This window comes from Mustela nigripes, chromosome 7 (assembly GCF_022355385.1).
Source record: "Mustela nigripes isolate SB6536 chromosome 7, MUSNIG.SB6536, whole genome shotgun sequence".
Taxonomy (NCBI): Eukaryota; Metazoa; Chordata; class Mammalia; order Carnivora; family Mustelidae; genus Mustela; species Mustela nigripes.
In genome coordinates, this window is record NC_081563.1 from 99493890 (window position 1) to 99510142 (window position 16253).

Consider the following 16253-nt stretch of genomic DNA (forward strand, 5'->3'; position numbering starts at 1 on the left):
ACTGTTGTGGAAACCTAATCCCTTGCAAAGGATCAGGGAGAAGTGAACCATCTGGCCTGGAGTTCTGGTCTTTTCTAACCGCTTTCCATATGACCCTTACCAGAATCTGCGCCATGGACTACCGCCACCCATTCCGGGTTACAGGCCCCAGGTCTTTAAACAATGACATGTACTTGATTAGAACGCAGCTACATAATTCACAGAGTTCAGTGCATAATATAAACCTGGGGTCTCTTGTTCAAATAGTGAGCATTGCAAGATGGCGGCAGTAGACAGTGAATGCAGGGCCCTGTGCGCCCTTGCAGGTTGCACATGCACGCGGTTATCTCTATATTTAATTGGAACCTAAAAATCAGGTGGAAAAAATTCTGGCTTATCCAGTGCCTGAGGATTTCCCCTTCATCTGTTCACATACCCTTGGAGAATATCTGTGTGGAGAATGTGGAGACTGCCTTGCCTTCAGCTCACCTCTCCTGTCAGGTGACTGCCTTCTAGTTGTACTGGAGTCTGAGGCTCAGTCTCCGCTGCCCTCCACCCCCCCCCCCCCCCCCCCCACAACTGCCAGCTTCAGTGTTGGCTGGACTTGCGTAGCTGTTTTCCTCCTTTTCAAACGTGAAATGACATCAAAGGTACAAAACTAATCACCATTGGCACAACATAAGGGCTCGAATATTTATGCTTTCAGTTCATTTAGATTTTTCTTTTCTTCTTTCTTTTTTTGATAATCACAGTCTCACTTTCAATGTCATGGTGCGAACTGAGAAATTCCCACCCCCTTGCTTTTTCATTGCCGATGATAACAGGAATATAAATCACAAGATGTGCAATTATACCTAAAAATGCTAGATGTCTCTTAATGCAAAAAAAAAAAAAAGAGGCTGTTTCTCATAAAAATAGATTGCATGCTATGCTTTTTTGTTGGACCTACCACAGTATATGTACTTCCAAATGTCATTTTAAAATGCTAAAAACAGCTGCAAAAATCACATCCTTTTGTGGCTTTCCTTTTAATTGTAACATTTAGGAAATTAGCATTTAGGGCCAAGATAATTCCAGTAAAATAAGATAGTGAATTATACTTTTTTAAAATGAAGCCACATTAAAATACAATTACAGTTGATATTCTTTTCTTGATACTAACACATTCACATTTATATTTTATAATTTATTGAGGTTTGCTATTTGAAATAATTATCATTGATTAAGGAAAGAGGTGCATTTTTTAAAGTATGATTAGTAAATATGTAATATTTAATGGAAATCATACAGTACCAGCAACAGCCAATATCACCTCATATTTTAAAACACAGTTCTTGACTTTCTAATTATGAGTCTCTCCTCAGAATGGTTGGGACTTGGTTTTAAGTTAAGAGCGAGTATCTTATATATTTTTTTGACTCTTATTTTTTAGGAAATGCAAGTCATCAGTTATTGCAGACATAATGCTTTTGGTAGAAAACAGTCCAGATTTTTCCTTTTTTAGTAATAGGCCATAGAAATGAACCCATACTTCTTCATTAATAATTAAAATGGGAATGTGTCTCTGATTTCTTGACTCAGAACCTCCATGTCATTAGATGCCACTCTTCAGGAGTGGTCAGAGCTGCGACCTCATACAACTAAGATTGACAATCGCCACTGGTACCAGTACTTTTCCTTCTCTCATCACAATCAAATGTTCCAAAATGAAAACTTCAAACGAGGAAGAGTCAGGGACCTCATCAGCCCAGAGACTCAGCTGCCCTCAGACACCCTTCCTGTGCCCTGCAGAGCACTCTGATCTGTTCACTATGGCACCTGGCTCTCCCACTCTTTGCCTATCCTTACTGTTGTCATCTGCTTACCTTCTAAGTGTCGCCATCTTTTTCAGTCCTGCTGTTATCTTGGGTGATTCCATGTGGATACTCATAGTTACATTAGTGAATTCACGTCTTGAGCTTGGAGACTTCATGGATTTTTCACTTTCACCTGCAAGCCTTGCCTTGTCTTCACTTACTTCTCTGTCCAGCCAAGTTTTCATCCCCAACACTTAAGCCATCCTCTTCCCAAATGCTCAGATGGTCCCTTGGTTTTCTTCACTTGTCAAAGAGACCCAGCTGGGTCCACTAAACTATCTCCTTGCCCTGAACCTGTATCCAATATCTCAGCTCAATGCTATAAGAGAAAGTCACATCAACACAGAGATTGCTGTCTCTGTAAATTATCAGTCTCTAAACTTGAATGATGCCCACTGACCCCCTATTGCTTTTTGTTCTTATCAGTTCTCTTGCCTGCTGTCCTCTTTGTCTATTACCAATAATCTTCATGTTCTTTATGCGTCTAACACACCACCCTTCCTCTAGCAGAGAACCTTGCTTCTGACATCACAGACAATACAGAAGTCTAAGAGTAAAATACTGTTTTTCAATACAATACATCACAGACAATAAAAAGTTCTGAGAGAAAAATCCCAACGGCTGAATTGCTCTCGTCTTCCCCTACCTGTACTTTGGATGCTGTAGGATTCATAGCTAATATTTATTAACTGCTAAGTGCTCATTATATACTTTCATGGGATCCTCCACTTATCAAGGACCAGGATTATTCTTGAGTCTAGTTCCTGATGGGGAAATTGAGGCTTAGAGAGGTTGAGAGCCAGGATTTGATAGACTTCTGGGATAGACTAATTCCAGAGCCCATGCTCTTAGCTATTGTTCTGTCCTCTTCTTCTTATGCCAGCTCAGGGACGCTGTCCCCAGTTTTTTATATCCTCTCTCTTCTGGCTTGTTTATACTAGGGTTTAAATATATACTAGTCTCTTCTAGCTATTAAAATAAGCACCCATTCTCCTAAACTACTACAGCCCCCCTTCATAACTAAAATACTGAGAAAGCTTTCTACTTTCCTCCCATTCAGCCCTCAGTCCACTGTAGTTTGGCCCCAACCCAACAAAGCTCACTCCAAGTTTACCATTGACCTCCATGTTGCTAAGTTCAGTGAGTTCTATTTGGGCCCTATCTTACTTGACTTTCCACAAGCATTTCATACTACTGCTCCCCTTCCCCTTTGCTTTCCACTGCCTACCCTTTCTTGACCTTCTCTCTGTGTCTTTAACTGTTCCCTTGCCTTGTTCTCTGCTGATCACTGTAGTATCTGTGGTCTTCCAGACTTTACACTAAGCTTCCTTAATTCTCATTCTGTACGTACATCCTGGGTAACCTCATCCACTCTTGTGGTTTCAGTTCTGGTCTGGATGCTGGTGAATCCCAAGTCTGTATTACCTCCTTGATGAGGGCCTGAGAGCTAGATCTTTGTATGTATCTTCCTTCCTCTTGATGTCTCTATTTGGATGACCCTCTGGAATCATTAGATTCGACAGATATAAAATTGAGCTTAACTTTGTGAAGGCGGGATGGGGAAGAGATTAAATTGTGGGCTCTAGAGTCGAGGTTGATTCTGCATTTACTAGCAATAGGGCCATTTCTGACATTTAAAATGGGATAATGATGGCACCTACCTCCCAGGGCCATTATAAGAGTTAAATGCAAAGTCCCTAGAACCAGGGTACAGAATGAATCTTCAGTGAATGTTAGCTACAACTCTTGTCTTTGCCACTGGGAGCACTAGCACTAGTGTAGCTACTATTGCTACTTCTGCCGCTCCCACTGGCTCTGTTCCCAGTGCACCTCTTCATCCCAGTGGATTCTACCAATGAGAGGCAACACTAGAGTACCTAATATGTGCTGGTGCCCTACATACTCTGTATTACCTCATTGGATCCTGGTTATAACCCTTTGAGATAGGGCTTATTATTTTCTTCAGTTTCCATCAAAATTAAGTGCTCAAGGTTAAATAACTAATACATGGTCTCCCAGTCACTAGAATTTGTGTTTAGACCTGCAGACCTTTTCACTCATCCTCTTGGTAACTAGGTTCTGCCCTCCCACCTCCTGTGTAGCCTGGCCAGAGACCTAAGGGGGGATCTTGTAACTCTTCCTTTCTCATCACATCCCCTAAGTTCTGTCAGCTTGACCTCCTGAAGATCAGAGATCTCTTTATCCCAGTTATGCTAGGTCTTGCCTCCATCAGCTCTCATTCATGTGACTACAATGGCCTCCTAGTTCTTGGCTTCCTGTATTGCTCCCTTCCTGTCTGTTCTCTGTGGAACACCAGGCCTCTGTGTTCTTTGACAACCCTGTTCCAAGGTCCTTTTCTGACATCATCTTGAGGATCAAGTTCAGAGCCCTTAATATAACTTCTAAGGCTCCTCACCATCTAGCTTCTGTTGTCCTGTTAAGCTTTGTGTCTTGTCACTTCCCCCCCATAGAAGGCCAAGATCTGGTTTTATTGAGCTTCTCTGTCATGCTCGAAGAAGAAGGGCACAGCTTAGGTTAAGGTTTCCTCAGGAAGCTTGCCTTGATCCTAGGTACTACCAAATTCTGGGATCAGTATTCCATTCCATATGTGATTAACGCTGTGTCCTTCCTCAGTCCTGGCTTGCAACTCATTGGGTGCTCACTTCTATTTATTGACTATCACAGACTGGGAGTACCGTGTCACCCTTATAGACTGCTGCATCCCCGGAGCCCCTCCATGCCTGATGCCATGCTCAATTAAAAAAAAAAAATAAAGGTTCCCAGAGCATCACATTAGAGATGAAGATATCAAAATGCACATTTTTGTGACCTCCTTAGGCCACACAGCTCACTCGTGATAGTCTTAGTGGTCAGCAGCCCAGATATGAATAACCACACTTGGATTCAAGTTCTCCCTATGCTACTTACTTGTGTTAAGCCTCAGTTTTTTGTGTAAAATAGGGATGAGAAACATGTCAACCTAGCAGGGTTGGGAGAACAGAGTGAGGGTATTGCCTGCTAAGAACCCCGCCCAGCACCGGCCCCTTGTAAAAACAGTCCTCAGCGACAGGATTTCATTTGAACCCAGGTCTCCCAACTCTCAGAGGAGCATTTGGCTTATGACCACGTGCCTGTGACATTGTCAGAGCAGGATGTGCTTGTGGTTATATGAGGTGTGCATAGAAAGTAAAAGCAAAAACTAAAGTCAATTCTGTTAGGGAAGTTCTCTGGTCTTGAAAGTATTTGATCTAGTGATGCCTTTTGACTATGTAAACATTTCTAGAAAGCCTAGACTGCACTGAAGTCTAAAGAGGTATTTACTATAAAATATTTCCAAAGTTCTCTTTATTATTGTATAAAAGAGAATAATCTTATACTAACTTTAATGAAACCTTATCCTTACTTAGCATAATGACATACATGCTGAGCTTGGGGATTGGCAAATACCTTTCATAAACATTTATGTGATTGTTTTCTCATGGATGGCAATGCCTATAATCTGTAGATTATTTTCATTTGATAGTAGGATAGTTATAAATGACAAGTTTCAGTAAAGGATTTAGTTCTTTTATTGCATGTCACAAATCTGAGCATTGCTTATGAGTTAAATGACAGTGTTTTGGAAGTAGGCTGCCCTGGGTTCAAATCCAGGCTTCACCACATCTCACCATTATGACCTTTGATAAGCTCCTTTGCATATGTGAGCTCTGGGTTCCTCATCTGTGTAATGGAGATACTATTTGTTATTGTTAGGATTTGCTGGGAAGACTAAGTAAGATAACATGGATAAACGCTCAGCACAGCATGCAGGTCGGCTTACAAAAGCCACCAGATATCTTCCGCTCAATATTAGTCCAAATGAAGTGCGTAACACATCTAACTGAAATATTTGTTGGCACCTTGTAAAGCGAACTTTGGCCAATCTGCCTTTGCCCATTATATGGGAAAGTTGGTGATCAGTTTTTCCCTAGTCAGCTTTCTGGGTGTACCTGGCATTTACCGTAATGGGAACATGTGTGAGTTTAAGAATTACCATTCATGCTATTTAAGAAGAAGTATGAACTCTTGGTTAAGTCTAGTATTTGAGAAGAAATCAATTTCTGTTATCAATATTTTAGCAAGTTGTTTTAAAATTCCCGGTGACTAGCCCACTTTATTTTGCTCTCACTGTGGTAAATCCATTCACAAGCTATGTGGTTCCCAAGAACTTGTATCCTAGAACTACTGGTCATAGGAGGATCCTGATGAACCTGCCTACAGTAGAACCATGTACCAAGTAGTAAAACTATGGATCTGACCACTGTCCCAGTTATTACTGGTACTCATTTTTAGTGCTGCCATTGCAATGGAAGTGTGCAAACATCACACAGCTTACTCTTTGGAGTCTTTGCTTTGAGAAATTATTGGGAAATGTGATATGTATAAAACGCCATTTCAATGTGTGTATGTCTATTGGCTTTTAAGTACCTTACTGCTTTTCTCCTGATGTTTCCCCCAGTTAATTCTTTTCTTAATTGATGTCTGTGCTCTCTCCCTCTCTCTCTACCTCCCTGGCAGTCTTTTCCCTATAAAAGGACCCATCTGTCTAAGGTAGAGATTCTCCATTTTTATATACACTCATCAGTGATTAAGCTGCATAGACTAGACATGCTTATCATTCAGAAGTTTCTTTAACCCTGCTTTTTCAATACAATGGTGCTTTGTTTGTTTTCCTTCAAGTAAAATATGTTCTTTTCAGCCTCAATGCAAGCACCCAAATGTATGTCTAATTTCTAATCATAGTCATAGAGTGAAGAAAACATTTTAAACTTGCTAATCCATCATAATTAAAAATAATGCTTAAAAAATGGATGCTCCTTATAATATGCAACTATATACAGAGAATAAGAGAGAGAAAAACTCTTTCAGAAAAGTGACTCATTTTCATTTGTTTTCTCTTATTAGACTTGAATTTGAGCGGCAACAGCGTGAAGAACTTGAAAAATTAGAAAGTAAAAGGTAAGCCACTTGGGATACCAGTTTTAACACTACTGTAGTCTGTGGATTCTCACATTAATCTTCCAGACAGAGTTTTTTAGGGTCTCTTTCAGGACCTCCCTCTGATTCTGTGTCAAGTATTTACATGTTTAATGACTGCAGGTCATTCTTCTAGCTGGTTCATTTTACTGCATGTTTGAATTTTCAAATAGTACATCTTCAAATACTCATGAGAAAAGGAATAGAGTCAGTAGGCAAATGTCACGCACTTGTTAAATTTAATGCTCCATGTATGCACTTGTTTATTTCTAATTCAAAAGGCTGTCCTCCTTAGTAATATCGCCTGAGGTTTTAAAAAACCCAAAGAATGACAATTCCCTGTCCTTATGCCTCTTCCCCTTTTAAACATTTTTGCTTATGTTGTTTGGCCATTTGTATTTCCCTTCTGTAATTTGCTTCTTTATATTTTTTTTTGCTCACTTTTCTCGTGTGTGTGTGTGTGTGTGTGTGTGTGTGATTGCTTAGCTGATTTGGGGAGTTTTTGAAATATGTTCTGAATGTAATTATCTGATAATGCTAATAAGCATTCCCCCCCATCCTATTTAACATGCCAAGAAATGGAAAAAGGATAGATATTGGAGTAGAAACTAAGGCCACAGAAAATCTGCAGATTGGATATTTATTTTTTGGACTCTGGAGTTTAGATGTTACAAATGATTTAGTTTGGTTTCCAGCATCATATGAGATAGATCTTAGGTGGGTCAGGAGATGGAGGCCATGTACTGATAGTTTTGCTTACCCTGTGTTTTTGCTTTGGAGGCCATCCCAACCTCAAAACACAGCTCTAGCCCCATTGGGGATCATCTCTTCTCCAGGACCAAACATAACATGTCACTCCAGCAATCATGCATCTCGGTATTCTCATGGAGACTCATATTATTTTCAGTGTTACATGTTAATAAACTAATATTTTGGGCCATTTGGTGATTACCATTTGTCCTAAACTAGTGATTAAATGCTAAATAGCATGTGGTTATTTGAGCTGGAACAATGAACTGTCAATTATCTTGACTTTGATATTTGACCCCAATGAGTTGAGGACAGCATAAGCATTTTTATTTAATGTCATTTTGTAACTGAATTTCTATTGAGTTTTAGCCATTGGGCTGAATAAAATTATTCCCATTTAAATTTAAATTGGGCATGCTTCTTTCTCTTTGAGCTCAGGGGGCTTTTAAAATTATATCATGCATAACACATTATGCTTATAGACTCTACAAAGAAATGATATCAGAGGCTACTTCAGGAGATTAGGCAAATGATATGTTGGACAGTTACAGAGTAAAAAAGTGAAGCATTATGCTGCTGGAAATGAAAAGGAAGGCAGTTCCCCCCACTTTTTATTTTTGCAAAGGGTTTGAATTCACGAAGGGTGTCGTCTGTCCATTTTCAGAACATTTCAGTCGGGGAAAAGTTAGCACGGCAATTGTATGTAGCCATCAAATGGTAATCGGTCTGCTTTTGGCGTTTCAGGAAACTCATAGAAGAAATGGAAGAAAAGCAAAAGTCAGACAAGGCCGAACTGGAGCGGATGCAGCAGGAGGTGGAGACTCAGCGCAAGGAGACGGAGATCGTGCAGCTCCAGATCCGCAAGCAGGAGGAGAGCCTCAAGCGCCGCAGCTTCCACATCGAGAGCAAGCTGAAGGACTTGCTCGCCGAGAAGGAGAAGTTTGAAGAGGAGAGGCTGAGGGAGCAGCAGGAGATCGAGCTGCAGAAGAAGAGGCAAGAGGAGGAGAGCTTTCTCCGCGTCCAGGAGGAGCTCCAGCGGCTCCAGGAGCTCAACAACAATGAGAAGGCAGAGAAGCTCCAGATATTTCAGGAGCTGGAGCGGCTCAAAAGGGAGAAGGACGAGCAGTACGCCAAGCTCGAAGTGGAGAAGAGGAGGCTGCAGGAGCAGGAGCAGGAGCAGGTTGTGCTCGTGGCGCATCTGGAGGAGCAGCTGCGCGAGAAGCAGGAGATGATCGGACTCCTGCGGCGGGGCGAGGTGCAGCGGGCGGAGGAGGACAGGAGGGACCTGGAGGGCATCCGGGAATCCCTCCTGCGGGCGAAGGAGGCCCGGGCCGAAGGGGACGAGGATGGTGAGCCGTTAGAACGGGCTCAGCTGCAGTTCCTTGAGTTCAAGAGAAGGCAGCTGGTCAAGCTGGCCAACTTGGAAGAAGACCTGCTTCAGCAGAAGGACCTCCTAGAAAAGGAAATTGAGGAAGAACAGGACCTCCTGGAACGTTTAAAATCTGCAAATGAGGAGGACATTAGACCGCTGGAGAACAATGATGACAGCATCGCAGATGTCACCCCGGCGGTTCCAAATTTGGAGAAAATAAAGCCAGAGGAATATAGGCTGCAGTGTAAAGCCCGCCAGCTCCAGTACCTCCTGCAGAATCATCTGCCGACCCTGCTGGACGAGAAGCAGAGAGCGTTAGAAATCCTTGACAGAGGTCCTCTCGGCTTAGACAACACTCTGTATCAAGTGGAAAAAGAAATGGAAGAGAAAGAAGAACAGCTTGCACAGTACCAGGCCAATGCGAGCCAGCTGCAGAAGCTCCAAGCCACTTTCGAGTTCACTGCCAACATTGCTCGTCAGGAGGAAAAAGTGAGAAAGAAGGAAAAGGAGATTCTTGAGTCCCGGGAGAAGCAGCAGAGGGAGGCGCTGGAGCGGGCCGTGGCCAGTCTGGAGAGGAGGCATTCAGCCCTGCAGAGGCGCTCCACCCTGGGCCTGGAGATCGAGGAGCAGAGGCAGAAGCTGGCCACGCTGAACAGCAGCAGCAGTGAGCGGGCCGGGCTCCGGGCCAGCCTGGAAGCTGAGCAGGAGGCCCTGGAGAAGGACAGGGAGAGGTGAGACCGGGAACGGAGAATGTAGCACACTGTAGGTGACAAATGATTGCGTGTTTTCTACCCCTTCTGGTGCGTCTCTGTCTTTTACAAAAGTAATTCTTTTTTGCCTGTGTGTTCTCTAATACACCAACAAATGGTTATTGTCAAACAAAAGCTGAAAAGGTACCCCTAAACATTTCTTTTCTCCTTGGGAGCCTCGTTTTAGAATCGTTGGTCTACAGTTGAAAAAAACACACAAAGAAACCAAAGCCCTTGTCCCTTACTCCACTGACCCATGGAACAAGAATGTTTTTGTATTTGATTAACACGACCTCTTCCAGCTCGTCCCCTCCCTGTGTCTGTCCTCTCCCCTCCTTCGGCCCTCTCCCTCGGTTTCTCTTTCCCCACCCTTCCTCCCTCTTTTTTTCCTTCTTTTTGCCCCTCACTTTACCTCCTCCCAGACCGCCACTCTGGATTTTCCCCATCCTCCCCACTCCCTTGCTCCTCGCCATGGGCTTACCATCTTCTCTGGGACCAGCACTAGCTTCAGTAAAACATCATCCCTTCGTGCACAGACTGCACCATGTGCTGATATCCACACCCGGAGCAAAACCGAACAACAGCCGTTCTCCGGCCTCTCCTGATTCACAATATTTGAGGGAAGCGCCAGGATTCTGCCTTAAAAAGTAAACTACTAATCAAACAAAATTCTCCAGGTGATTCTGAACACAAAATTCTCCAGGTATTTTTAAGCATGCGCAGTGATGGTTTACTCATGTTTCTTTGGGTGTTGTGAAAAATAAAACTGGGAACTCATGCTGTTTTCATGGTAAAGAAGGAGTATTTATCTTTTCCCACCCATTCCTTAGAAGTCACCATGCTGCGCACACAGTAGGAGGAAATCAAAAGGAGTAAATACATGAATTCGAGAACACTTTCTCTCGTAGCCCAGCAGACAGAATGTCAAGACTCCCAGAAATCTGTAGGCTGCCTGGTGTGCAAACATCACCCGACTGGCTATCTCACAGAGGTGGGGGTTCAAACCCTGGCCCAGCCCCTTTCTGTCTGGCTGGCCTTGGCCGGCTCAGAAGCCTGGGATGCATACCGATGACAAAGCAAGACCTACTGTGAGGCTGGAGTCTCTCTCTATCATTTTTCCGAACAGGTTGGGACAACCTCCCTTTCGAATGATCTGCTCATACTGTGGGTTCTATTTACCTTTGCTCTCTGGTTATTCCCTCTGGCAAACCAGCAAGAAATAACAATCAAAAACCATAATGCTATTACTTCGGAGAAATAGGTTGGAGGTTTAAGAAAATGATTGCAGGTATGTTATGTAAATGAAATTGCTGGACAAAGCTCCAGCCCCAGGAAATTTAAAGTAGTGGAGGGCGTGCTCTCAATTTATATCCTGCAGTGTGCAGTAAGAATGCCGCATGAGCTTTGAGCTTGACGTCCCCCGCTTTTGTCATCCGGCTTCACTCCCTGGCCATTTAGTATTAATACTCTATTACAGCAGATACAGTATTGCGATTTCCATGGAATGAATTCCCAGTGTCAGCATTCCTCCAGAAGCCACACAAAGGATGCTTTTAGCTTCATGTGTTTTGATGGAGTAGACTTCGCTAAGGCCTAATTCGGGCCTACGTGTTCTGAGCCCTGCTCTGACTGTGACGCTCCTGTGGCCTTCTTTGGGTGTTGGTTTTATTGTTATTATCTCTCTGGGTTCTCATGGCTAAGCCAGGGCCTGCCGTGCAGCCCGAGTCCATCTCTTATGAAGTTCCATAAGCGTGAAATTTTAAATTTACATGGAACCAGGTCAGACAGCGTGCGCTGAACTTGGCTTTCCTCTTTTGGTTTCCTTATAAACAAGATCCAGTTTATTCTCTTGTTTTCTTTTCCACCCAGTGGTAGTGTATCCAGCGGGGCCAAGTATCATGCAGTTAGAAGGCGGCAGATCTGCTCCCCACCCACTCAGGGCCGCTGTGTCCTCTTGGCTGCTGGCCCAAGGGCAGTGGCCCAGGCTGGCCAGCTCTTCACCTGTGCTGAACCATGTCCTGGGATGCCCTGCTTCCCTTGCCCCCCGCATACATCCCATTTGGGCTTCAGGGCCCCACACCAAACCCTCGGCTCTGTGGAGTCTTTTCCATTGCCTCAGTGCTGAAGGATGTCCTTGAGCAACTCCAGTATGTGTCACCTCAGCTCTGAACATTGGCAATTACTTTCTTACACGCAACTCATTTTCCTTACCATCTCTGAGACTTTGTATTAATATCGCTCCCTGGTTCTTTGCCCACCAACTGGCTCATAACATCAATTTTTCATGCTTTTTTCTTCCTCCTTTGAAAATACTTCACACTGTGTAAGTTGATGCTTCATAAATACTTGCTCATCAGTAGACAGATGAAGGGCTGAGTTAAGCTGGGCATTGCTTCTGTGAAACCCATGAGTGACCTTGTAACCACATCTCTGAGAATTAAGAACTTGGCTTTCATGCAGAACAGAGCAGTCGAATTGCTGTTGGTAACACCAGAGAGCTGGCAATATGGTGTGCCAGCATCTGAATGTAGAATCTCTAAAGTTTGGAACTGAGGGAATTTGGAAGACTCATTGATTCTCTCATTTGGCATATGAAGAACTTGAGACCCAGATTTCATTAATTTGCCCAAGTTCACACAGTGAGTGAGCTGTAGCCCCTAGCTGGGTCTCATGTACCCGGGGCCATATTTACTGGAAAGCTTGGCCCTTTGGGCTCATGGCCCTGGATTCAGGCATGCTGGGGCCAGCAGGAGAATGACCTTATAAATAGTTGACCTCATATTGGATGTATCATTTATCATGGGAAATAAATGTTTGGTTCAACTATTTATGGTTTATCTTAATTTCTCAAGATCCTCCCCTTGCTTTCCTAGGTCTTTTGCCTATTTCCCTTTTCTACACCCTCTGTTTTAGCCAGAGTGGATTCCTTGTTTTTGTGACTTAGGCCTTTGTTACTGCTGCTTTCTGCATCTGGAGAATCTTCACCCTCATCTCCAAATGTCTGAGTTCCCATTGGTCTCTGAAGGCTCAATTTTGAACAGCCTTGACCCTGTGGATTCTCCTAGATGGGTGGTTTTTAGAAAATTCTTTAAAACTTGGGTCTTTTTTGTCAAACTGAAGTATGTAGAGGGATCCCAATGCATAGCCAAAGGCCATTTATTTTTTTGAAGCGGTGGTAGGGGGCTCAGAATCATGCCCATCTGCCTCAGAGGGTTGCCTTGGAGCACCGTGGGAATATTTTTGCCCCTAATAATTAAGCTCTCTCCAACTTTGGACCCCTGTAGCATTTGTTCTGAATCCTTCTTGTGGCTCCTTATCACCTTATCCCTTGTGTGATGTGGCACCTTTTCTACTAGAACGTAAAAGCTCTTTGCAAAGAGTGTATAGATCCCCCATGTTTCTAGAACAATGTCCCACGCAGTGAAGATGCTCAGGCAATACTGTCAATAAAAGAATTAATGTAACTCCTGTCTCTGTAGATTAGAGCATGAAATCCAGCAGTTGAAGCAGAAGATCTGTGAGGTTGATGGCATTCAAAAAGGGCCTCGTGGGACCTTGGAGGGAAAGGCTCCTTCTTCCAGCTTGCCATCCAGTGCTGAGAAGTCTCACCTGGTCCCTCTGATGGATGCCAGGTACTGGATCTTAAACTGATACCACACCTACATTTATGATACAATTTCATGACTCACTGTACCACATATTATCCAGTTTGCCTGTGGAGGGCTCAAACAAAGGCAGCAAGGCATAGGTGTCCTTGGGGTATATGTGCTTTGTTTTCATCAACTGCTGCCTCGTGGAGAGAGGTATCATTTGAAGGAAACCAAAGACCTGGGAACTGGCCAGCTCCATCCAGGGAATGCTGGTGCAAGGTTGTGTGAGCACATAGAGCTAGAAGGCCTAGGGAACCCACCTCATCCAGAAAGGAGTGAACCAAGGCCAGGCTGCGAGGAACAAAGAAGTAAGGCTAATTGAACCATACCAAGAAGAAGGACCTTGTGCTGACAGTTAATTTATGGAAATCATTAATTACAAATAGATGAAGTCTGTTACAAAAACTGTACCAGTGTATTCAGAATGATCATGAATAGCGTATACATCTGATGCTACTACAGTAAAATGATTTTCAACTTGAGCGGCGTTGTAAATTGCTCTGTGGCTTAGAGCTTCCAGATAAATTAACTTAATCATTCTTTGCCTCTAAGAAAATGGATTATTTTCCTCAGCTCCAGCTGTGTCATGGGGACATCTCCAGTTGGGCGGTCATGAGCCCTAGGCATTAGGCAATATGTATTTGGACATCAAAATGTATTAAGAATGCTATGAGCTTCTGTATTCCCTTAAATCTAGGTCTGCGACTTCAGTGGGGCTAGTTTAAAATTCAAGTAAAGGTCCAGAGAAGTAATTCATTTGTAAGTGCCCTTGGCTCTGGGTCAGCTGTGTATGATTTTCCTTTCAGTGCTGAAAGGTAACTACCGCACTTTATTACCCTATCCATTTTTGCCTAAAATATTAGTGTCTTTGCCTAATGTTTCAGAAAACCATCCAGGCATGGTCAGTAGTACAGAAGTGTTTCTAGGACTATGCATGTGTTTAGAGAGATGAAAGCAGATTCTTTTTCAGTATGCTCAGACATAAATATGCAAAACAGTTCATTTTAAATAATCCATCTAATCAGTGTTTCTAGAACTGGGGAAGGGAGAGCCTACAACTAAGTGAGCCTTCCATGTGGGCAGCCTGAGCCACTAGAAGGATTGTAGCTGGAACTGAAATCCTCTGTTCTCCCTCCTTCCACTGGGTGGATGGTTGTACTTTGTGCAATTTCACCTACCTTCTCGAGGATACCAGATGCTACTTTGTGCACTTCGTGTGCACAAAGTTTTTGTGTGCACAATTTGCACAATTTGTGTGCACAATTAAGTGCACTTAATTGCACTTTGTGCAGTTGTGAAATTTGTGCAATTTCACCTACATTCTCGAGGATACCGGATGCCTACATGACAACTGTCTCAGTAGTCAGCCATTTCTTGCTTCCACCATCGTGGTCCTATGCCAGGGAGTTTGGAAGATAGAGAAGCCTTTAAAATATGGTTTCTCCCAGCCAGGTGCCAATGGAGAGGCAAGACAGAGCAGAAACGGTTCAAGCCATTGTTCCTTGGGAATAGTGATGATTCATAGAAATTGTGTCTACTCCCCCGCTCTCCCCCTCTTCAGGCCTCTTAAATAACTTTGTGATGTGGGAAATAACTGTCACTCTTTTCCATGTGAGGGAACTGAGGCTTGCTGAGTGAAGTGCTGAGTCTGAAAGTCAGGGCTGAGGCCATGGAGCCTTCTGAAAGCGGTGTCTGTGATTCTCCTCCGCCCTGCAGCAGAGAGATCCAGGAGAGGTTTGGATGGGATCACTGACTCTGCCTTTTATCCTCAAGATTCTCTTATTTGTCCAATACTCTCTTGTTTGGGAAAAACCCATATAGTGAACACATGGCACTAGATTTCTTAGAATGTAGGGAATATTCCAGGTCTGGCATTTAGCATGAGAAAGTTCCTTGTTTCGAAGGGCATAATAAAGAAAGGATCTCATGTGCCCTGTGTGGTTAGATCTTTGAGTACTACCATCCGTACCTCTGTTGTTTGCAGGATCAGTGCTTACATTGAAGAGGAAGTCCAAAGACGACTTCAGGACTTACATCGTGTGATTGGTGAGGGTAGCAGTGCATCAGCCAACATGCTGAAGGTGAGCTGAGGGGACCAAGCTATCGGTCATTCGTTTCCGAGATGACCTTTCCATAAGGTGGTGGTGGTGGCAGTGATGGGCTCCTTTATTATCATTTGTCAATGAGAAAATTGAGATGCAGAATGTTCTAGAAAAATTGAATATTGCTTGGGTGGAGCTTAACAGGTGATAAACAGTGCTTATTCAAGAGAAACTTTATTTATTTTTAAAGTCTGTACTTCTGGGGAAAAATTCTTGAGTGAATGTAAAGTCTCCTAAAACATTTTATTTACTTTGTTTGATTTATAAAGATTCTACATGTAAGGCTTTTCTGTTTTCTCCAGAAATACAACCAATTTCCTTAAGCATTTAATTTTGCTTGATAAATTATCCTGAGTAGATCTATAATTTTGCTTTGGAGAAGGTATGTTTTTGCGATGTTGATTTTTATCAAAATAAAAACATTGCCTTCCTATTCTGCAACTTAAGAAATGTCCTAAGGAAATTTTGCTTTTAATATTATTCTTAGCAATTTTAAGAGTAGGACTAGATGCTTCAGTTCCCTCACAGGCAGATGGATCGATAGAGTCGTGTTTACCTTGGGAATATAAATTCTGTAGAAGGGTTGTCATTGTTGAGCAAGTATGCTTCTTTAGAATTTTGTTCCCATAAATATTTCTAATCAAATCAGTTTCTTTTCCCTCTATGAACAAGCTATAATTTAATATAGAGGGCTTTTTATTTTCTTATCAGGATAATGAGAAACTCCACAATGGCACCATTCAACGTAAGCTAAAATATGAGGTAGGTAATGATTTTTC

At 42.9% G+C, this 16253-nt stretch overlaps 1 protein-coding gene across 4 annotated transcripts in view; it reads left to right on the top strand.

The window, feature by feature from the left end:
- Window positions 1–16253, top strand: part of KIF16B (kinesin family member 16B) — a 284713-nt gene that overhangs the window by 180604 nt on the left and 87856 nt on the right. For 3 of the 4 annotated variants that reach the window (XM_059406507.1, XM_059406510.1, XM_059406509.1), the window contains exons 18-23: window positions 6393–6425; window positions 6780–6833; window positions 8346–9704; window positions 13202–13354; window positions 15357–15453; window positions 16186–16236. In XM_059406507.1, the coding sequence (XP_059262490.1) occupies window positions 6393–6425; window positions 6780–6833; window positions 8346–9704; window positions 13202–13354; window positions 15357–15453; window positions 16186–16236 (1747 nt within the window). The remainder of the gene's footprint in view (window positions 1–6392; window positions 6426–6779; window positions 6834–8345; window positions 9705–13201; window positions 13355–15356; window positions 15454–16185; window positions 16237–16253) is intronic. The other variant, XM_059406508.1, reaches the window with a different exon arrangement.